The sequence below is a fragment of the Neodiprion pinetum genome, chromosome 1 (genome assembly GCF_021155775.2).
Source record: "Neodiprion pinetum isolate iyNeoPine1 chromosome 1, iyNeoPine1.2, whole genome shotgun sequence".
Taxonomy (NCBI): domain Eukaryota; kingdom Metazoa; phylum Arthropoda; class Insecta; order Hymenoptera; family Diprionidae; genus Neodiprion; species Neodiprion pinetum.
In genome coordinates this window covers 33594799-33618024 of record NC_060232.1, presented here as the reverse complement: position 1 = coordinate 33618024, position 23226 = coordinate 33594799, and the positions used below count along the sequence as shown (strand labels likewise).

The 23226-nt window shown below is 41.6% G+C and overlaps 2 protein-coding genes across 4 annotated transcripts in view; one reads left to right on the top strand and one right to left on the bottom strand.

The window, feature by feature from the left end:
* Cad74A (cadherin 74A) overlaps window positions 1–17627 on the top strand; it is a 23909-nt gene extending 6282 nt beyond the window's left edge. Inside the window, exons 9-16 of one of the 3 annotated variants that reach the window (XR_006881272.2) lie at window positions 75–289; window positions 367–926; window positions 1007–1315; window positions 1396–1690; window positions 1783–3427; window positions 3896–4097; window positions 4174–4257; window positions 4361–4872. Coding sequence is in view for 2 of the 3 variants with exons in the window: in XM_046608782.2 (XP_046464738.1) it covers window positions 75–289; window positions 367–926; window positions 1007–1315; window positions 1396–1690; window positions 1783–3427; window positions 16875–17085 (3235 nt within the window). In the remaining variant the exon portion in view is untranslated. Of the gene's footprint in view, window positions 1–74; window positions 290–366; window positions 927–1006; window positions 1316–1395; window positions 1691–1782; window positions 3428–3895; window positions 4873–16874 lie in introns of those variants that run through there. The other 2 variants (XM_046608782.2, XM_046608784.2) reach the window with 2 other exon arrangements.
* Window positions 17575–23226, bottom strand: LOC124210629 (uncharacterized). The gene is made up of 5 exons (XM_046608789.2): window positions 22691–23226; window positions 20428–20861; window positions 19891–20295; window positions 19362–19829; window positions 17575–18757 (listed from the first exon to the last, which is right to left on the bottom strand). The coding sequence occupies exons 1-5, from the start codon at window positions 22835–22837 to the stop codon at window positions 18238–18240; spliced, it is 1974 nt and encodes a 657-aa protein (XP_046464745.1). The 5' UTR covers window positions 22838–23226; the 3' UTR covers window positions 17575–18237.

The window sequence follows — 23226 nt, the reverse complement described above, 5'->3', positions numbered from 1 at the left end:
CCTCACAAATAAAAGCCGAGAGGCTTAATTTGGTTTTTCAAACTTGTGGAAATTTTAAAATATTTTTCTTGCAGTTCCGGTATTATAACGGTTTCACCGGACGCAAGACTGGATATGGAATCCGGTGGAGACAAGTACAATGTGATCGTGTATGCAGTTGATTCTGGAACACCGGTTAGAGAGACGGCTACTACAACGGTAGCTGTGAACATTATCGATGTTAATAACAAGCCACCTGTTTTCAATAACTCGACGTATTTAATGTACGTATCGGAGAGAGCCGCCATTGGTGAGTATGAGTTTCAGTGATCAGACATCTGCGATTATCGGATCACAGTCAGGTTCAATGCATATCTTCCATTGCAGGTGATTCCGTTCTCAGGGTTACCGCAACTGATCCAGATTCTGATGCGAACATTGAGTATACTTTGATCGAGCCGATAAGAGCCGTTGACAAGACAGGAGTTGCTTTGAAAAGTACAACTCCGTACGATTACAAAACAGCATTTAAAATAAACTCTACCACTGGTTTAATAACAGTTAATCAGGTTTTGGATTACCAAGTCGCGGCGGTAATTATTCTCACGGTTCAGGCCAGAGACCTCAACGCTGTTGTTGACCAGGAGAAACAGGTCACCGAAGTTGAAGTCACGATTTACGTTCAAGCCTACAGTGACGATAATCCGATTTTCACGAATCCTGGATGGTCAGCGAATAATCCAGTAATTCGCGTGTCAGTTCCTGAAGAGCAACCGGTTGGAACGACTCTGCTGATGCTGTCTGCCAGGGAACCAGCGACTGGTCGACCGGTTGAAACGTTCGAATTGATTCGTGATGACGATGACGAAGGTTACGTTAACGTTGGGGTTCAAAGCGGGAACGTAGTCTTGAGCAAAAGGCTGGATTATGAAAATCTAGGCGACAAGGTACAAACCAAAAATGGTTCTCGATGAATTCGTCATTATGTGGATGTAACGGATGATCAATTTGTCCTTTTTCTGACCAGATTCTTCGCTTCAAAGTTCGAGCCTTGGCCAGAGATTACGAAATAAGTCGAAGCATGTCGGAAGCTAAGGTGATCGTGTCAGTGCTAGACATAAATGACAACAGCCCGATTTTCAACCAAAAAGACTATAAAATTTCCGTACTCGAATCGTCCGCGGCATCTAAAATTATCCTGAATGTCAAGGCTACGGATATGGACAGCTCGAATACGGAACAGGAAGTGAAGAGAGGGTTTGGCGAAGTCAGATACGCTTTGACCGGTGAAAATGCAAATTTGTTTGAAATCGATCCAATCAGTGGAAACATTCTCGTGAGTATAGAATTCAATTTTCTTTCAGTAGTAGTCAAAATATTGACTGTATTTTTTGTGACATTCAATTCTTGTCGTAGATCGCAGCTAACACAACACTTGACCGAGAGAGACAATCCGTTCTGCGATTCTATGTTATCGCTACAGATATGCCTCAGGGTGGCGCGGAGCAGAAAACGAGTCGAGCATTAGTCACCGTTGATATTTTAGATGTGAATGACAACGCCCCCAGCTTTCCTCAGGAGTCTTACACAGCTGTGGTACCAGAAAATGCGCCAGCAGGCATCAGCGTTGTAAATATTACTGCGGTTGATCCTGACGAGGGTAAAGGAGGAACGATTCACTTTGACATTATCGACGAAGGAGAAGCTAATGGTAGGTATTTTTTCATGCGAGGTGTTTATTGGAGCACTGATTAGTTGGATGTGCTACTGGTACCTTTAACATCTCGTGATCGTGCTGCTCAGGTCTCTTCAAGATAAATCACTCTACCGGCGAAATCTCTTCTGCTGGGCAACTGACTGGCAAAGGAAGAACGGAACCTTACAACATGCGAGTCAGGGCTCAGGATGGAGGAGATCCTGTCCTTTTTACGGACGTTGCGTTGGTTCTTTACATTGGTGACGTTGTCAGCAATGACGGTGTTCCCCTTATCATCAGGCCAACTCTGGACGAGGTGGCTCATATCGCGGAGAACTCGACTACCGGAAGTCCGGTCTTTCAAGTCGTTGCTTCGGATCCAGATGATCCAAATTTACCGAACGGGAAAATAACCTTCAAGTTTCTTGAGGAGGGAAATTTTGGGAACGACGCAAGTTCGTTCAGCATTAACAGTGAGACTGGGTTAATAACGACGAAAAAGCTATTAGACCGTGAAACCAAAGACAGCTACACGCTGATTCTCGTAGCTCAGGATCTTGGCGATCCCCCCCAGCAAGCGACTCGTATTCTTCAAGTGATTATAAACGATATTGACGACCACAAGCCGCACTTCAAGCGAAGCTTAGACAGTCCGCCAGTTGAGATCAGCACTTATGAGGAAGTTCCAATCGGAACAAATATCGGAGTCGTCGAAGCGATTGACGAAGACATCGAGGAGAATGGGATGATCGATTACGTAATTGTATACGGAAACGAAGCTGGCCTGTTTTCTATAGAAAGATCGGACAATAATTCTGCAATAATAAAATCGACAGGGCGATTGGATCGTGAACAATTTGACCGCCACCTTATCACCGTGAAGTGCTTCAAGTTTCCAATAAAAAAATCTGAGCTCACACCAAAGCCGTACAATCGGCAAGATCCTTCTGAGCGGCAAGTCTTGATAAGGATATTGGACATTGACGATAACAAACCTAAGTTTAAAAAAGGGAATTTCACGCTGGGAGTTCGACTGAACGTACCAATTGACACCAGTCTTTTGACGTTGGAAGCCACGGACGCAGATTCGGACGCCTTGCCGATGAACTACAATATGGGTGACGTATCATTTACTTCAGTTGTCGATCCATCGATATCGCGAGAGAAAATGACCTCTATATTTTCGCTAAATCCGGAAACTGGAGAGCTAAGGACAACCAGTTCAATGACAGGATTCGCCGACGGTTTTATGGAAGTTCCGATATCGGCGAATAATTCCGTGACGCCAGGAAGAGAGACGAACATCACAGTGAAGATTTTCCTAGTACGAGACCGAGACATGCTTAAGTTCGTCTTCTCCAAGCCTCCAGTCGAGGTGAGAAAATCGTTGGAGAATTTTGAGCAGGCCGTGCAACAGGCCTTGTCGCTTCCCGTTGAGGTGAACGTCTACGACACACAGTTTTATTCGAAGGAAGATAATTCCTTGGACTTTTCGTCGACTAGTTCGTGCTTCCAAATGGTTGGAAAGGAGTCCTACGATCTCAACGAAATGAAAGCCTTGTTAACAGACCCTAAAAACGAGGAATTGAAGCGGGTGTATCAGCAGTACAACGTCGGTACGGTTCAGCACTGCGCTGCTCTCGTTGCAAGGGCCGATGCCTCTATGACACAGATGTGGGTACTTGCCATCGCTGCTCTGGTCGGGATTGCCGCGATTATTTCCAGCTGTACGCTCTGCTGCATGCACGCAAAGTGAGTAAAATTACTTTTGAATTAATATTTTACAACGCGTTAGTACACAGAGAAGATACGAAAAGATGAGTGCCGAATTTTCGTTCGAGACTTATAATCTGAAAAATGCACGGAGGTTATTATTCGAATGAATTGAACGTCATTTCTACTTTCTGCTGATGTAACAATAGTAATGATTCTTACAATTTTGACGGCTTTTTACGTTTTTGAGCCTCGCGAATCCGAAAAATAAGTTTTTAGAGAAATGTCGGTTTGGATATCGATTTAGCGGTTTGTGCGACAAACTCCCGGAATAATCCTGGATAAGGATCGATGAAAAAATCTGGAAATCACAGGACTTCATAACCAAATGGTAGGCTTGAGGATTTTTACTTCACTGTGTTCCCCACAAGGTTTTCCCCTTTAGTTGCTCGTAGTAGTTGTTTAGTTGTGTAACTTTCTTTGTGAAAAAAAACTGACTTCCCCCAGCGGTGAAATCCAGCAAGTATATGAGCAAGCATAGAGAGTGAGAAAGGAGTATGTGATCTCTCTTTGTACTCTGTGACCCATATAAAGAGAAGATACACCTCTATCTACAACTCGTCACTTGAAATAATGCCGGAAAAATTGGAAGAACATCGTAACGAAAAGATCCAGTACAAAGTACTTCTACTCTATAAAGTTCTATTGAGTGAGTAAGAGCAGTGAATCGAAAGTAATAGTGAAAAAACTACGAATTTTTTAACGATTTTTCCCAATTTTCTCAGCTATTGGACCGACGAGGATCTCGAAGCCTTTTCCGAAATCTTAGATGTTTGAGTAGTCCACAAACGGTCACACATATCAATTCGGTAACTAAAATTTTTTTGCACAAAGAAAAAATATTGCTATAGACTTTTCTCTAAATTTCAACGATTTTGCAAAACAAATCTTTGATGCAATGTATCAATGTAGTTTTGCCGGGGGAATCAATTGCCCACACTCCAAAAACGCTGCGAGCAACGGATCAAAAGTTAGAGCCAAAATACATGAAACTGGAACAGGGTTAGGGGAAAGGTGGAGAAGAATAGTTGCAACTTCGAAGCTACCAAGTTTCAGATGTTTATTTAATATGCCTTGATTCCAACACAAGTGTGTGTGTGTCACTGTGAAGTGATTGAACAAGTGACCAAATGGTATTAATGTGAAAGACTAAAGAAAATAAGAAAGTATGATTCAACATTGGGTTATGATATGAGTTATTAAAATAGGTCAGAAAAATGCGATGTACAACATCTTAAGTAGAATATGACAAATTATGTATCAGTAAGTCGTTATCGTCGTAAGTACGTATAGTTGAGGTGACGACTTGCCTACAAGCGCAACGCATTTCTGTAGTAAACGATATATTATGTATAACATTGCCTTCTGACTATTTTATGTAACCTGAATTGATGTAACTGCATGGATATGAATTAAATCACCTTTCTTCAAACACATTTCCCACAGGGCATTGGTTGCTTTTTCTGGTTTCCTAAGAGTACACTTAGTGTAGAGAAAGTCCGTACATATATTTCAAGACAATAAACGTCTGGCTCCGGAATTAAAGAAGAGGTGAAAGAACCGTTTCGATCTTTCAGTCCAAAATTTTAAGATTTTCAGGCTGATTCTCAGCTGATTTTCCGACAAGGTCTTGGTTGTGTTTTCTGGTTTCCTTAGGCCGCGATTGCTCTGGAAAAGGTCTTTTAGAACGATGCGAAAACAAGAATTTTTCGGCCCCGAAATCGTGGAAAAAGTAAGCCCTTTGTGTTTGTGGCGAAAATTTTCGGGATTTCCAAAAGTGCTGGAATCAATTCTTTCGTGCACTCTTCCGACGTGATTTTGAAGGAGCAATCGATTGGGCGCAATCCGAATACGCTGCGAGCAACGGATCAAAGGTTGGAGCCCAAAAACCAGAACCTGAATTTTCGATATTTTTCAGCCGGTTCTCTTTTCGTCGTCATTTCTCTGCTGATGGTCCTACGCTGCTTTTGCTGCGTTTTCTGAGTTGCTGAGGGTCCAATTGGTCAGATAAGGGTCGTTTGAATCGAATCTGAGACCAAAAGTTTTTTGCCCAAAAAAAAAGTAAGGCTAACCCCTTTGTGTTTTTGGCGAAAATTTTCGCGATTTCCGAAAGTGCTGGAATCAATTCTTTCTCGCAGTTTTCCGACGTAATTTTGCGAGGGAAATCGATTGGGCGCAGTCCGAATACGCTGCGAGCAACGGATCAGAAGTTAGAGCCAAAAAACCAAAACCTGAATTTTCGATATTTTTCAGCCGGTTCTCTTTTCGTCGTCATTTCTCTGCTGTTGGTCCTACGCTGCTTTTGCTGCGTTTTCTGAGTTGTTGAGGGTCCAATTAGTCAAGAAAGAGTCATCCGAATCGAATCTGAGACCAAAATTTTTTGCCCAATAAAAAAGTAAGGCTAACCCCTTTGTGTTTTTGGCGAAAATTTTCGCGATTTCCGAAAGTGCTGGAATCAATTCTTTCTCGCACTTTTCTGACGTAATTTTGCGAGAGAAATCGATTGGGCGCAGTCCGAATACGCTGCGAGTGGTGGGTCAAAAGTTACAGCCAAAAAACCGGATCCTCAATTTTCGACATTTTTCAGCAGGTGCTTTTTTGCTCGCCATTTCTCTGCTGTTGGTCCTACGCTGCTTTTGCTGCGTTTTCTAAGTTGCTGAGGGTCCAATTAGTCAAGAAAGGGTCATCCGAATCGAATCTGAGACCAAAAGTTTTTTGCCCAAAAAAAAAGTAAGGCTAACCCCTTTGTGTTTTTGGCGAAAATTTTCGCGATTTCCAAAAGTGCTGAAATCAATTCTTTCGTGCACTCTTCCGACGTAATTTTGCGAGAAAAATCGATTGGGCGCAGTCCGAATACGCTGCGAGCAACGGATCAGAAGTTAGAGCCAGAAAACCAGAACCTGAATTTTCGATATTTTTCAGCCGGTTCCCTTTTCGTCGTCATTTCTCTGCTGTTGGTCTTACGCTGCTTTTGCTGCGTTTTCTGAGTTGCTGAGGGTCCAATTAGTCAAGAAAGAGTCATCCGAATCAAATCTGAGACCAAAAGTTTTTTGCCTAAAAAAAAAGTAAGGCTAACCCCTTTGTGTTTTTGGCGAAAATTTTCGCGATTTCCAAAAGTGCTGGAATCAATTCTTTCGTGCACTTTTCCGACGTAATTTTGAGAGAGAAATCGATTGGGCGCAGTCCGAATACGCTGCGAGTGGTGGGTCAAAAGTTACAGCCAAAAAACCGGATCCTCAATTTTCGACATTTTTCAGCAGGTGCTTTTTTGCTCGCCATTTCTCTGCTGTTGGTCCTACGCTGCTTTTGCTGCGTTTTCTAAGTTGCTGAGGGCCCAATTAGTCAAGAAAGGGTCATCCGAATCGAATCTGAGACCAAAAGTTTTTTGCCCAAAAAAAAAGTAAGGCTAACCCCTTTGTGTTTTTGGCGAAAATTTTCGCGATTTCCAAAAGTGCTGGAATCAATTCTTTCGTGCACTTTTCCGACGTCATTTTGCAAGAGAAAGCGATTGGGCGCAGTCCGAATACGCTGCGAGCAACGGATCAAAAGTTGAAGCCAAAAAACCAGAACCTGAATTTTCGATATTTTTCAGCCGGTTCTCTTTTCGTCGTCATTTCTCTGCTGTTGGTCCTACGCTGCTTTTGCTGCGTTTTCTGAGTTGCTGAGGGTCCAATTAGTCAAGAAAGAGTCATCCGAATCGAATCTGAGACCAAAGTTTTTTGCCTAAAAAAAAAGTAAGGCTAACCCCTTTGTGTTTTTGGCGAAAATTTTCGCGATTTCCAAAAGTGCTGGAATCAATTCTTTCTCGCACTTTTCTGACGTAATTTTGCGAGAGAAATCGATTGGGCGCAGTCCGAATACGCTGCGAGTGGTGGGTCAAAAGTTACAGCCAAAAAACCAGATCCTCAATTTTCGACATTTTTCAGCAGGTGCTTTTTTGCTCGCCATTTCTCTGCTGTTGGTCCCACGCTGCTTTTGCTGCGTTTTCTGAGTTGCCGAGGGTCCAATTGGTCAGATAAGGGTCGTTTGAATCGAATCTGAGACCAAAAGTTTTTTGCCCAAAAAAAAAGTAAGGCTAACCCCTTTGTGTTTTTGGCGAAAATTTTCGCGATTTCCGAAAGTGCTGGAATCAATTCTTTCTCGCACTTTTCCGACGTCATTTTGCGAGAGAAATCGATTGGGCGCAGTCCGAATACGCTGCGAGCAACGGATCAGAAGTTGGAGCCAAAAAACCAGAACCTGAATTTTCGATATTTTTCAGCCGGTTCTCTTTTCGTCGTCATTTCTCTGCTGTTGGTCCTACGCTGCTTTTGCTGCGTTTTCTAAGTTGCTGAGGGTCCAATTAGTCAAGAAAGGGTCATCCGAATCGAATCTGAGACCAAAAGTTTTTTGCCCAAAAAAAAAGTAAGGCTAACCCCTTTGTGTTTTTGGCGAAAATTTTCGCGATTTCCAAAAGTGCTGGAATCAATTCTTTCGTGCACTCTTCCGACGTAATTTTGCGAGAAAAATCGATTGGGCGCAGTCCGAATACGCTGCGAGCAACGGATCAGAAGTTAGAGCCAGAAAACCAGAACCTGAATTTTCGATATTTTTCAGCCGGTTCCCTTTTCGTCGTCATTTCTCTGCTGTTGGTCTTACGCTGCTTTTGCTGCGTTTTCTGAGTTGCTGAGGGTCCAATTAGTCAAGAAAGAGTCATCCGAATCGAATCTGAGACCAAAAGTTTTTTGCCTAAAAAAAAAGTAAGGCTAACCCCTTTGTGTTTTTGGCGAAAATTTTCGCGATTTCCAAAAGTGCTGGAATCAATTCTTTCGTGCACTTTTCCGACGTAATTTTGCGAGAGAAATCGATTGGGCGCAGTCCGAATACGCTGCGAGTGGTGGGTCAAAAGTTACAGCCAAAAAACCGGATCCTCAATTTTCGACATTTTTCAGCAGGTGCTTTTTTGCTCGCCATTTCTCTGCTGTTGGTCCTACGCTGCTTTTGCTGCGTTTTCTAAGTTGCTGAGGGCCCAATTAGTCAAGAAAGGGTCATCCGAATCGAATCTGAGACCAAAAGTTTTTTGCCCAAAAAAAAAGTAAGGCTAACCCCTTTGTGTTTTTGGCGAAAATTTTCGCGATTTCCAAAAGTGCTGGAATCAATTCTTTCGTGCACTTTTCCGACGTCATTTTGCAAGAGAAAGCGATTGGGCGCAGTCCGAATACGCTGCGAGCAACGGATCAAAATTTGAAGCCAAAAAACCAGAACCTGAATTTTCGATATTTTTCAGCCGGTTCTCTTTTCGTCGTCATTTCTCTGCTGTTGGTCCTACGCTGCTTTTGCTGCGTTTTCTGAGTTGCTGAGGGTCCAATTAGTCAAGAAAGAGTCATCCGAATCGAATCTGAGACCAAAAGTTTTTTGCCTAAAAAAAAAGTAAGGCTAACCCCTTTGTGTTTTTGGCGAAAATTTTCGCGATTTCCAAAAGTGCTGGAATCAATTCTTTCTCGCACTTTTCTGACGTAATTTTGCGAGAGAAATCGATTGGGCGCAGTCCGAATACGCTGCGAGTGGTGGGTCAAAAGTTACAGCCAAAAAACCAGATCCTCAATTTTCGACATTTTTCAGCAGGTGCTTTTTTGCTCGCCATTTCTCTGCTGTTGGTCCTACGCTGCTTTTGCTGCGTTTTCTGAGTTGCCGAGGGTCCAATTGGTCAGATAAGGGTCGTTTGAATCGAATCTGAGACCAAAAGTTTTTTGCCCAAAATAAAAGTAAGGCTAACCCCTTTGTGTTTTTGGCGAAAATTTTCGCGATTTCCGAAAGTGCTGGAATCAATTCTTTCTCGCACTTTTCCGACGTAATTTTGCGAGAGAAATCGATTGGGCGCAGTCCGAATACGCTGCGAGCAACGGATCAGAAGTTAGAGCCAAAAAACCAGAACCTGAATTTTCGATATTTTTCAGCCGGTTCTCTTTTCGTCGTCATTTCTCTGCTGTTGGTCTTACGCTGCTTTTGCTGCGTTTTCTAAGTTGCTGAGGGTCCAATTAGTCAAGAAAGGGTCATCCGAATCGAATCTGAGACCAAAAGTTTTTTGCCCAAAAAAAAAGTAAGGCTAACCCCTTTGTGTTTCTGGCGAAAATTTTCGCGATTTCCGAAAGTGCTGGAATCAATTCTTTCGTGCACTTTTCCGACGTAATTTTGCGAGAGAAATCGATTGGGCGCAGTCCGAATACGCTGCGAGCAACGGATCAGAAGTTAGAGCCAAAAAACCAGAACCTGAATTTTCGATATTTTTCAGCCGGTTCTCTTTTCGTCGTCATTTCTCTGCTGTTGGTCCTACGCTGCTTTTGCTGCGTTTTCTAAGTTGCTGAGGGTCCAATTAGTCAAGAAAGGGTCATCCGAATCGAATCTGAGACCAAAAGTTTTTTGCCCAAAAAAAAGTAAGGCTAACCCCTTTGTGTTTTTGGCGAAAATTTTCGCGATTTCCAAAAGTGCTGGAATCAATTCTTTCGTGCACTTTTCCGACGTAATTTTGCGAGAGAAATCGATTGGGCGCAGTCCGAATACGCTGCGAGTGGTGGGTCAAAAGTTACAGCCAAAAAACCGGATCCTCAATTCTCGACATTTTTCAGCAGGTGCTTTTTTGCTCGCCATTTCTCTGCTGTTGGTCCTACGCTGCTTTTGCTGCGTTTTCTAAGTTGCTGAGGGTCCAATTAGTCAAGAAAGAGTCATCCGAATCGAATCCGAGACCAAAAGTTTTTTTCCCAAAAAAAAAGTAAGGCTAACCCCTTTGTGTTTTTGGCGAAAATTTTCGCGATTTCCAAAAGTGCTGGAATCAATTCTTTCGTGCACTTTTCCGACGTAATTTTGAGAGAGAAATCGATTGGGCGCAGTCCGAATACGCTGCGAGCAAGGGATCAGAAGTTAGAGCCAAAAAACCAGAACCTGAATTTTCGATATTTTTCAGCCGGATCTCTTTTCGTCGTCATTTCTCTGCTGTTGGTCCTACGCTGCTTTTGCTGCGTTTTCTGAGTTGCTGAGGGTCCAATTAGTCAAGAAAGAGTCATCCGAATCGAATCTGAGACCACAAGTTTTTTCCCAAAAAAAAAAGTAAGGCTAACCCCTTTGTGTTTTCGGCGAAAATTTTCGCGATTTCCAAAAGTGCTGGAATCAATTCTTTCGTGCACTTTTCCGACGTAATTTTGAGAGAGAAATCTATTGGGCGCAGTCCAATTACGCTGCGAGCAACGGATCAAAAGTTAGAGCCAAAAAACCAGAACCTGAATTTTCGATATTTTCCAGTTGGTTCTCTTTTCGTCGTCATTCCTCTGCTGTTGTTCCTACGCTGCTTTCGCTGCGTTTTCTGAGTTGCCGAGGGTCCAATTGGTCAGATAAGGGTCGTTTAAAACGAATCTGATACCAAAAGTTTTTTGCCTAAAAAAAAAGTAAGGCTAACCCCTTTGTGTATTTGGCGAAAATTTTCGCGATTTCCAAAAGTGCTGGAATCAATTCTTTCTCGCACTTTTCTGACGTAATTTTGCGAGAGAAATCGATTGGTCGCAGTCCGAATACGCTGCGAGTGGTGGGTCAAAAGTTACAGCCAAAAAACCAGATCCTCAATTTTCGACATTTTTCAGCAGGTGCTTTTTTGCTCGCCATTTCTCTGCTGTTGGTCCTACGCTGCTTTTGCTGCGTTTTCTGAGTTGCCGAGGGTCCAATTGGTCAGATAAGGGTCGTTTGAATCGAATCTGAGACCAAAAGTTTTTTGCAAAAAAAAAAAGTAAGGCTAACCCCTTTGTGTTTTTGGCGAAAATTTTCGCGATTTCCGAAAGTGCTGGAATCAATTCTTTCTCGCACTTTTCCGACGTAATTTTGCGAGAGAAATCGATTGGGCGCAGTCCGAATACGCTGCGAGCAACGGATCAGAAGTTAGAGCCAAAAAACCAGAACCTGAATTTTCGATATTTTTCAGCCGGATCTCTTTTCGTCGTCATTTCTCTGCTGTTGGTCCTACGCTGCTTTTGCTGCGTTTTCTGAGTTGCTGAGGGTCCAATAAGTCAAGAAAGAGTCATCCGAATCGAATCTGAGACCACAAGTTTTTTCCCAAAAAAAAAAGTAAGGCTAACCCCTTTGTGTTTTTGGCGAAAATTTTCGCGATTTCCAAAAGTGCTGGAATCAATTCTTTCGTGCACTTTTCCGACGTAATTTTGAGAGAGAAATCGATTGGGCGCAGTCCAATTACGCTGCGAGCAACGGATCAGAAGTTAGAGCCAGAAAACCAGAACCTGAATTTTCGATATTTTTCAGCCGGTTCCCTTTTCGTCGTCATTTCTCTGCTGTTGGTCTTACGCTGCTTTTGCTGCGTTTTCTAAGTTGCTGAGGGTCCAATTAGTCAAGAAAGGGTCATCCGAATCGAATCTGAGACCAAAAGTTTTTTGCCCAAAAAAAAAGTAAGGCTAACCATTTTGTGTTTTTGGCGAAAATTTTCGCGATTTCCAAAAGTGCTGGTATCAATTCTTTCGTGCACTTCACCGACGTCATTTTGCGAGAGAAAGCGATTGGGCGCAGTCCGAATACGCTGCGAGCAACGGATCAAAAGTTGAAGCCAAAAAACCAGAACCTGAATTTTCGATATTTTTCAGCCGGTTCTCTTTTCGTCGTCATTTCTCTGCTGTTGGTCCTACGCTGCTTTTGCTGCGTTTTCTAAGTTGCTGAGGGTCCAATTAGTCAAGAAAGGGTCATCCGAATCGAATCTGAGAACAAAAGTTCTTGCCCAAACAAAAAGTAAGGCTAACCCCTTTGTGTTTTCGGCGAAAATTTTCGCGATTCCCAAAAGTGCTGGAATCAATTCTTTCGTGCACTTTTCCGACGTAATTTTGAGAGAGAAATCGATTGGGCGCAGTCCGAATACGCTGCGAGCAAGGGATCAGAAGTTAGAGCCAAAAAACCAGAACCTGAATTTTCGATATTTTTCAGCCGGATCTCTTTTCGTCGTCATTTCTCTGCTGTTGGTCCTACGCTGCTTTTGCTGCGTTTTCTGAGTTGCTGAGGGTCCAATTAGTCAAGAAAGAGTCATCCGAATCGAATCTGAGACCACAAGTTTTTTCCCAAAAAAAAAAGTAAGGCTAACCCCTTTGTGTTTTCGGCGAAAATTTTCGCGATTTCCAAAAGTGCTGGAATCAATTCTTTCGTGCACTTTTCCGACGTAATTTTGAGAGAGAAATCTATTGGGCGCAGTCCAATTACGCTGCGAGCAACGGATCAAAAGTTAGAGCCAAAAAACCAGAACCTGAATTTTCGATATTTTCCAGTTGGTTCTCTTTTCGTCGTCATTCCTCTGCTGTTGTTCCTACGCTGCTTTCGCTGCGTTTTCTGAGTTGCCGAGGGTCCAATTGGTCAGATAAGGGTCGTTTAAAACGAATCTGATACCAAAAGTTTTTTGCCTAAAAAAAAAGTAAGGCTAACCCCTTTGTGTATTTGGCGAAAATTTTCGCGATTTCCAAAAGTGCTGGAATCAATTCTTTCTCGCACTTTTCTGACGTAATTTTGCGAGAGAAATCGATTGGTCGCAGTCCGAATACGCTGCGAGTGGTGGGTCAAAAGTTACAGCCAAAAAACCAGATCCTCAATTTTCGACATTTTTCAGCAGGTGCTTTTTTGCTCGCCATTTCTCTGCTGTTGGTCCTACGCTGCTTTTGCTGCGTTTTCTGAGTTGCCGAGGGTCCAATTGGTCAGATAAGGGTCGTTTGAATCGAATCTGAGACCAAAAGTTTTTTGCAAAAAAAAAAAGTAAGGCTAACCCCTTTGTGTTTTTGGCGAAAATTTTCGCGATTTCCGAAAGTGCTGGAATCAATTCTTTCTCGCACTTTTCCGACGTAATTTTGCGAGAGAAATCGATTGGGCGCAGTCCGAATACGCTGCGAGCAACGGATCAGAAGTTAGAGCCAAAAAACCAGAACCTGAATTTTCGATATTTTTCAGCCGGATCTCTTTTCGTCGTCATTTCTCTGCTGTTGGTCCTACGCTGCTTTTGCTGCGTTTTCTGAGTTGCTGAGGGTCCAATAAGTCAAGAAAGAGTCATCCGAATCGAATCTGAGACCACAAGTTTTTTCCCAAAAAAAAAAGTAAGGCTAACCCCTTTGTGTTTTTGGCGAAAATTTTCGCGATTTCCAAAAGTGCTGGAATCAATTCTTTCGTGCACTTTTCCGACGTAATTTTGAGAGAGAAATCGATTGGGCGCAGTCCAATTACGCTGCGAGCAACGGATCAGAAGTTAGAGCCAGAAAACCAGAACCTGAATTTTCGATATTTTTCAGCCGGTTCCCTTTTCGTCGTCATTTCTCTGCTGTTGGTCTTACGCTGCTTTTGCTGCGTTTTCTAAGTTGCTGAGGGTCCAATTAGTCAAGAAAGGGTCATCCGAATCGAATCTGAGACCAAAAGTTTTTTGCCCAAAAAAAAAGTAAGGCTAACCATTTTGTGTTTTTGGCGAAAATTTTCGCGATTTCCAAAAGTGCTGGTATCAATTCTTTCGTGCACTTCACCGACGTCATTTTGCGAGAGAAAGCGATTGGGCGCAGTCCGAATACGCTGCGAGCAACGGATCAAAAGTTGAAGCCAAAAAACCAGAACCTGAATTTTCGATATTTTTCAGCCGGTTCTCTTTTCGTCGTCATTTCTCTGCTGTTGGTCCTACGCTGCTTTTGCTGCGTTTTCTAAGTTGCTGAGGGTCCAATTAGTCAAGAAAGGGTCATCCGAATCGAATCTGAGAACAAAAGTTCTTGCCCAAACAAAAAGTAAGGCTAACCCCTTTGTGTTTTCGGCGAAAATTTTCGCGATTCCCAAAAGTGCTGGAATCAATTCTTTCGTGCACTTTTCCGACGTCATTTTGCGAGAGAAAGCGATTGGGCGCATTTCGAATACGCTGCGAGCAACGGATCAAAAGTTGGAGCCAAAAAACCAGAACCCGAATCTTCGATATTTTTCAGCCGGTTCTCTTTACGTCGTCATTTCTCTGCTGTTGGTTCTACGCTGCTTTTGCTGCGTTTTCTGAGTTGCTGAGGGTCCTATTAGTCAAGAAAGAGTCATCCGAATCGAATCCGAGACCAAAAGTTTTTTTCCCAAAAAAAAAGTAAGGCTAACCCCTTTGTGTTTTTGGCGAAAATTTTCGCGATTTCCAAAAGTGCTGGAATCAATTCTTTCGAGCACTTTTCCGACGTAATTTTGAGAGAGAAATCGATTGGGCGCAGTCCGAATACGCTGCGAGCAACGGATCAGAAGTTAGAGCCAAAAAACCAGAACCTGAATTTTCGATATTTTTCAGCCGGATCTCTTTTCGTCGTCATTTCTCTGCTGTTGGTCCTACGCTGCTTTTGCTGCGTTTTCTGAGTTGCTGAGGGTCCAATTAGTCAAGAAAGAGTCATCCGAATCGAATCTGAGACCAAAAGTTTTTTTCCCAAAAAAAAAAGTAAGGCTAACCCCTTTGTGTTTTTGGCGAAAATTTTCGCGATTACCAAAAGTGCTGGAATCAATTCTTTCGTGCACTTTTTCGACGTAATTTTGAGAGAGAAATCGATTGGGCGCAGTCCAATTACGCTGCGAGCAACGGATCAAAAGTTAGAGCCAAAAAACCAGAACCTGAATTTTCGATATTTTCCAGTTGGTTCTCTTTTCGTCGTCATTCCTCTGCTGTTGGTCCTAAGCTGCTTTCGCTGCGTTTTCTGAGTCGCTGAGGGTTCAATTGGTCAGATAAGGGTCGTTTGAATCGAATCTGAGACCAAAAGTTTTTTGCAAAAAAAAAAAAGTAAGGCTAACCCCTTTGTGTTTTTGGCGAAAATTTTCGCGATTTCCAAAAGTGCTGGAATCAATTCTTTCTCGCACTTTTCCGACGTAATTTTGCGAGAGAAATCGATTGGGCGCAGTACAATTACGCTGCGAGCAACGGATCAAAAGTTAGAGCCAAAAAACCAGAACCTGAATTTTCGATATTTTTCAGCCGGATCTCTTTTCGTCGTCATTTCTCTGCTGTTGGTCCTACGCTGCTTTTGCTGCGTTTTCTGAGTTGCTGAGGGTCCAATTAGTCAAGAAAGAGTCATCCGAATCGAATCTGAGACCAAAAGTTTTTTTCCCAAAAAAAAAAGTAAGGCTAACCCCTTTGTGTTTTTGGCGAAAATTTTCGCGATTACCAAAAGTGCTGGAATCAATTTTTTCGTGCACTTTTTTGACGTAATTTTGAGAGAGAAATCGATTGGGCGCAGTCCAATTACGCTGCGAGCAACGGATCAAAAGTTAGAGCCAAAAAACCAGAACCTGAATTTTCGATATTTTCCAGTTGGTTCTCTTTTCGTCGTCATTCCTCTGCTGTTGGTCCTAAGCTGCTTTCGCTGCGTTTTCTGAGTCGCTGAGGGTACAATTGGTCAGATAAGGGTCGTTTGAATCGAATCTGAGACCAAAAGTTTTTTGCAAAAAAAAAAAGTAAGGCTAACCCCTTTGTGTTTTTGGCGAAAATTTTCGCGATTTCCAAAAGTGCTGGAATCAATTCTTTCTCGCACTTTTCCGACGTAATTTTGCGAGAGAAATCGATTGGGCGCAGTACAATTACGCTGCGAGCAACGGATCAAAAGTTAGAGCCAAAAAACCAGAACCTGAATTTTCTATATTTTTCAGTTGGTTCTCTTTTCGTCGTCATCTCTCTGCTGTCGGTCCTACGCTGCTTTTGCTGCGTTTTCTGAGTTGTTGAGGGTCCAATTAGTCAAGAAAGAGTCATCCGAATCGAATCTGAGACCAAAATTTTTTGCCCAATAAAAAAGTAAGGCTAACCCTTACAGATTTTTTTGGTCCGAAAATCGCCGATTCCCAATCATGATATAATCGATATAATGATGACCAATGTCGACGTATTTTTGCGAGAGGAATTGATTTCGCATGTTGTAATGTCGCTGTGAGCAGCTGGTCAACAGTTACAACCGAAAAATGAGACATTTTCGTTGCATCTTCTCAGCTGATTTTCCCACAAGGTTTTCGGTGTGCTGTGTTGTTTTTTGTGGGCCGCAATGAATTGAGAAAGGCTTTTGTGAATCGATTCTCAGACCAAAATTTTCGAACCCTCAATCGTAGAAGAAATAAAGTCAACCCCCTATGGATTTTTTACGTCCAAAAATCGCCGATTTTCAGTAATGATATAAGTCATGTTTTGAAGACCCTCGTCAGCAGGATTGCGCTAGAGAACACAAGTACGCATGTTCTGTACTCTACTGTGGATCACCATATATAGGCTGTATTATTTCGACTCAAGCTGTATAACTATGAATGCTGTCAATATATCACATTAACTTATTGAACGCATTCTTTCTCCTATTGCATGTCGATTATCATCAATATTCTTATCCTCAGTACCTACTACGTAATCCGAAATATAATTCACGACACACTGATGCTGAAAATTTCTTTGTTTCAGGTATAAGCGAAAGATGAAACATGCTCGCCTCCGTGAACAGCCACGACCGGCACTGAGCTACGTATCGGCCGGTCCACGCATGGTCAGTGCTGGGTCCCACACAACTTTGGGCCCAGGAACGATGGTTACTCTGGGTCCCCACGAGGGACCTTACGAGTGGGGAGCAGATGCTGCTCTCTATCATCCGAATACACTCAACTCCAGAGCGTAGAACGATTTTCTCGTGTCAAGAATTTATTGTCTGACCGCTTAAAGCATCAGCAGTTTTCAGATATGAAGCATATCGAGATTCTTAATACGCTGCGAGGCGTTTGGTTTGGTTATTCTGAACTGCTCTTCGCCTTATTTTACTGTACAGAGAGTTTGGAGAATCATCCTCTTCGGAAGGCAGGAAAAGTTTTAAAAAACGGTGCTATATTGCAGTTTTAAATGTTATGTCAATATAACTAAAAGGGGAATTACGTTATTTATTACCGATAAAAATAAAGGTGAAAACCGGTTACTTAAAACCTATATATGTATGTTGCGAGACGTTTGTATGAGAAGAATGATTCACATTTTGTAAAGTACCTTATAAGGAGCGCTGAATGCGATAGTATATAAAAACACGGGTTTTCAGCTATTCGATTATTCAATTATTTTAAGCATCTGTGGAGATTGCGAAAATAGACGATAATCATACTGATAGTTATATGCCTCAATCCCATATGTAATATAAATTATGTTTAATAAATAAAAATTTATATTTTACAATACTTTTACATCATAATGGTTTGAAAATGTTCTCATTCAACTTCTCCATATCTATCGAACCAAAAATATTTCAACACACTCCATTTTCCCAACCTGATAGTACCTCAGGATATTCAACAATTGAGGGTGCACAGATTTCACAAATTGAGTCTGCGTCAAAAATATTCCAATAAACAAATTCTCGAATGTATCTTACAGCGTATCTCGAACATCATGAGACTTTTCGAATTTGATATCCTCTGAAGTTCAAAAGTTAAGTAATCTTTGCTACGTTCAACAAATCTTTAATTTAAGCGAAAAGATCTCTTCTAAAGTTTGTACGCCATTTATGAAAATGTCAAGGTGAAATATAAAAATTTAATACACCCAAAGGCCTACGTGACTCAAGTAAGCAGCTTTAATGAATGTCGCAATTTTTCAATAAAAATAAGCAGAATAACTAAGTACAAAGCAAAAAATATCTCCTAATAATTAACTTAGCTAAACATGATAAATAAAGTTGGAATAGAATAATATTATAACATGGAAATAAAATAGTATTAATACAATCAAGTGAAGTAATTTAGTGTAATAGATTCGTCAGGTTTTACTGATTTCACAATATTGGGGATCAATCCGTGGCTAAGAGGCCATCTGCAAAACTTTGAAATCCCTCCGGAGTATCAATGTCCTTGGATATTACAATGTCTTTAATTTCACCAACTTTTGAGTCATCGTCAGTAGGCTCTAAATTCTTGCAGTTTTCACATGTTTCCTTCGATGTCTTCTCGAGGTCTTCGCTCGACATGTCTAAGAATTTTTCACCAATACTCTCAACCGTGAAGTCCGGTCTATGATTGGCAGGAATCGATCTCGTATTTTCAGGTGTTTTCTCACCTCTTTCTCGGTGAGATGAAATACGCGCTTCTTCTTCTTTTTTCCCAGTGGCTAAAACGCTTTCTTCGTATCGATTGATTATCGAAGAAGCATCCGCGTTGTCAGAAAGCTGAGTCTCATCAAATTTCGATGCTTGAATTGCCGAGTGATCGGTCAAATGTTTCGCAATGATGTCAAACGGCGGCGGTACGCTTTCCTCTCCGGGATCCTCGCTCCTTTGATCCGTCCGTTGAGATCTTGGGATTATGTGATTCCTGCAATACACCAAGGACAGCATTAAGATGAATCGAACAGTATGATGGTGTAAATTCAAATCTGAAAGGACACGGCTCTCCATTGCGTTAAGCTTGTATAACGATAATTTAAGAAGATACGGAATTAATAAAGTAAGAAGAGGCCCCGGAGGGAATATTTACGCATGTATTAATTGGCAGCTACGCATAAATTTAATAGGCTTCTTCTGAATAGCATTTTATTTAAGTTCAGTTTAAGATACCCCCAAAACTACGGACCTTTACGAAGTTGGTCACTATCATTCCAATGAATTGCTTAGTATAATCGGAGATACCATGTTACAAAGAAATGTACATAAAAAAATATAATTTAGTGCCGACGTAATCAAAGTGAAATTATTTACGTTGAACGTTTCATCTTGATGACCTCGCGCGCGAGTTGGTTCTCATGTGAAACCTCACGAACGGCCGTGTAACTCCGAACCTTAATATGTGTCCACAACTGCCAATCAAAGTGTAAGATTGATTCAGCAATCCATCAACTTACAGACATCGTTGACCTTACCGAATGACAGAGAGTCAACCCGTCTTGAAAAAAATATTATGCGTTGTTTTCAATCAGTACCTGTTTATTTTGTTACGTCTCTTGGGATACAGATTCAAATGCAATATCATCTGCTGGCGCTCCTCGTCGTCCTGAGGGCCTTGCGAACCAGGAACTGCGACCAAGGAAATTGGCTGCGGGGGTGGTATGAAGTGAGAATACGTCAATCCCTTGTTATGCGGAAGAGGTCGCCTGGTGTCGTACTCTTCGTGTGAAGCCTGATTTTGATGGTTGTAATTTGGTCCAGACCTTGGCCTCGCCGACTTATGGCTAGGATCAGTAGCATCCGGGATGGGATAAATGTCGAGCATTACGCTGAACGGCTGTGCCTTTCGTTTTTTGCCAAAGGCTACAGTTGACCGCGAGCCGTAATTATCGTACTGGGACTCAGAAGAAGAGGACGATTGGGCATTAATGTTCATCGGCAGTCTCGGGTAGTATTGGTCGTAGTAGCTCGAGCCGTGTCTGTGGAAACCCGACGGTGGGAATCTGCGACATTGAACACACGCGTTAGCAAGAGAAATAAGGGCCTGCGGAGAAGTGTACCTACCTGACGTTGGGTGTGGCCAAGAGATTCACGTCAGATGGGTTTTTCGGTTTGTACTGATAAAATGGATCCGAACTAAAGCCGTGGGCAAACGGAAACGGATTTTCCTCCTCAGATTTATCGCTGTTTGCCATCATTTCGCCAACCTCAGGATAGAATTCCAACTTTTTCGGATTGACGTAGACCCCTGAAAATTTGATTCCTCGACTCGGTTTCTCGTTGTCTTTGGTCAGGTACTTTATGATGTCCTGGATGTTGTTCGAGTTGTGAGGATATCGATACTGCGAGAGCTGTGGGTATTTGGACCGTTTGAACGAGGCTGGAATCGGAGTTTTGTACTCGAAGTGAAAAGGCACCGGTCGCGATTCTTCGAAGCTGGCATCTTCGTCAGAAGCCGGATGTTTGTACCTGGAAGAACGAGATCCGCATTGTATAGAAGCGACGTGATACGCTCTGCTTACAATTCGTTATTTTAGGAATAAAGGGACGGATACAATAAATTCCCTTTATTGTGTCTGAAAATATTTACACACACATCACCTTCGTCTCAGTAGATAAAGCATCGCGTGATTGTCGAACAATTGTTTCTCTCGGACTTTCTCCTCACTTTCATCTTGATCCATCGATAATAGTTTCTGCCTTAGATTGAAATTATTCAAGTTTTGACTTCGAAATTCTGGATCTGGTTTCGTGAATGCTATGGAACGTGTTTCAGAGGCGATCTGATCTTCAAGTTCTTCGGAATCACCCGTAATATCTTCGCGCTCGTAATTAAGATCTGACCGATCTTCCATCTTCGATAATTCCGTCTTGCTGCCATTGTAAACAGGTGTACTAACGGTGGTAGTGGTTTTCCTGTATGGAGTTACAGGCTTTTTCAGAGCATTTTGCAGTATGTAAATATGTTTCGTCTCTTTAGCTCCCTGGTTGGGCACCGTTGCTCCTGATGTGAAGTCGTACAAGAGGAATGAGACCTGAAAGATAATGCAGAAAAGCAGGGCCAAAAGGTTCGGTTATTGTCCTCCTTTCGAGTTACCTTCAAAACGCAATTGTGATTAATAACTACGAACATTGGTGTGAAGCATGCGTAGAGAATAGAAATTCTAGTCGAGGACGATCGTTATACTATTATTACAGTAGCGTGGTGATTGATCTATGTCTTACTATTTTGAAATATGCTTAAAATCACAATTGAGGTGAAGAAACAATCATCAGAGCGCTATGAGATACAGCTTGTTATTAGAGTCTTATTTGTTCATTAATTGCGTTGCTAATAGCTGCTGCCTTCTTTCACTCGCTAAGGACAATCCATGTCAAAAGGTTTTCAATGCTCCATATATGCGAGGTACATAGAAATCTGTGGCCTGACCCGTGATGCTTGAGCTCTCATGCGTGCCGTATGCATAGCGTAGCGTGATTGTTTGTGTGTTTCAAGTACAAGGAGAAAATGTAATTTTAATTAACACTTTTGTTCGTGTATCCAATGCCACTGTTTTTTCTGCATTAATCGACAGAGAAAACGTTTAAAATTTATGGCAATGCCAACCATTTGTTATACTCATACAATATTATGATGAAAAGTGAAATGAATCTTTACGTTGGCACGTTCTAAATAACTATTCATATTTTTTTAACTCATTTTCGGTTTTACATCTGAGAATATTTGACGAAAAATGCATAATGTAAGAAACACATAATGCCGTACGCATTAATCTTGCTAATGAGACGAGTCAGAAGTTACCCGATTACAGACGATTTGGTATTAATTTCATAACGCTTCTCCTGCACTTGGAAATGATTAAATTTTGTATGCAGCGTGAATACTTATTATTAATATAATTCAAATAAATTTTATATATGAACACGTAATCTGACCATGTAAAAGTAAAATTCAACTGCTGAAGAAAGTCGAGAGAATTAGCACATCTGAAATAAGTGAAACTTGACTAGACGAAAAAGTGAATTTACCGAAATAAGTTTATTACTTGAATCAATTCTTTCATCGACAAAAGCAGTCAAAAGCTTAAGTACATTTTCTTCAAGAGATTGTGTCGATTAATACTATCCTCAGAATTTTACACACCACACCTTAAACATTCTATCCGGATTACAATCGATGACATTTAACGATTTTATTACACAATTTGCAACCTTAAATTCCCATCTCAAGACACGACAACGAATGTGAGCTGAGATTGATAGCGAATCATGCCTAGTAAAATCTTCGATTTTCTAGTAAAATGATTAATTGTTATTTCTGTAGATACCAATGATGCTCCGATTTCATTAATGTGTCAGTTACGTTAAGACAACAGTAATCGAGAAAGACTAAGTACTCATCAACGACTGACCAAACTCGTTTAAGTTTCATTCATGCGCAACTGACTCAACTCATTTAATCTAAGCACTGAGCGGGATGGACACTAGCTAGAGGGCAAAAATTGTTTAATTAATACTGCATCGTAGTCTCTGCAACCAATTATATTGGTTATCACGATAGTCAATTCAATTGCCGCATTTATCGTTTGTTAGCTATTGCTCCTAAGATATGTGCTATTAATGTCTGTCCTTAATTTTATGGTACTTGTTTTCACTATTCCCCTACGCTCCAGGGAAGCGCAGGTGTTTCTTAACTGTTTACTGGTATAGACGATAGTAGCTAATCATTAAGTGCTTATTGCTAGATCGATTGGGTAACTACAATCAATTCTATCAATAGCACTGTTGTATTATAATTTCAATTTATACCGAGAGTCTTGGGCGTTACAGTGAATATTAAGAAACAGATTGAATGAATGCATACCAGAATGATGGCTAGGACCACCATTATACCGATGACGTACTTTCGGACACCAATACCGTAGCGATTTCTATGGTAATGATCACTTCGATCAGAATAGAGCCCTAGCTCAGACGTACTTGTTGCAGATCGTCGACCAGTTTCAAACATTATTTTCTACGTGGAAACTAGAGCAGCATTCAAGAATATCCCGTCACAACGTTGTAGATGACAAGATGATTCATTAGTACGTTATTAATTTTGAATAACTTTGGGAAAAATCTGCGCTTAGCACGCAATTAGAAATATTTGCACTGACACATATATATCGTACAATTTTTTTTTTTGTTCACCACAAACTTCTGTTCTTTCAAACGTATTCAACATCAACTACAAATTCACTCTAGGTAGTCCTCTTTCATTGTCCTTAGAAAGACTAAAAAGTTCTCTCTCACGCTGAATGTTTTCTCCAGCGATTGTATCTCAGGTGAAGGAATTTTCTTATTCGACGCACAGCGGGGCAGCTCCTGGTTGGCACAATATAAGGCAGACTATTGTTA

Coding starts and splice junctions, on each gene's coding strand:
- LOC124210629 (XM_046608789.2), bottom strand. CDS start 22,837: ATGTTTGAAACTGGTCGACGATCTGCAACAAGTACGTCTGAGCTAGGG. Junction 20,862..22,690: donor TGGTCCTAGCCATCATTCTG/GTATGCATTCAT, acceptor ATTATCTTTCAG/GTCTCATTCCTCTTGTACGA. Junction 18,758..19,361: donor AGACGTAACAAAATAAACAG/GTACTGATTGAA, acceptor GGTGTATTGCAG/GAATCACATAATCCCAAGAT.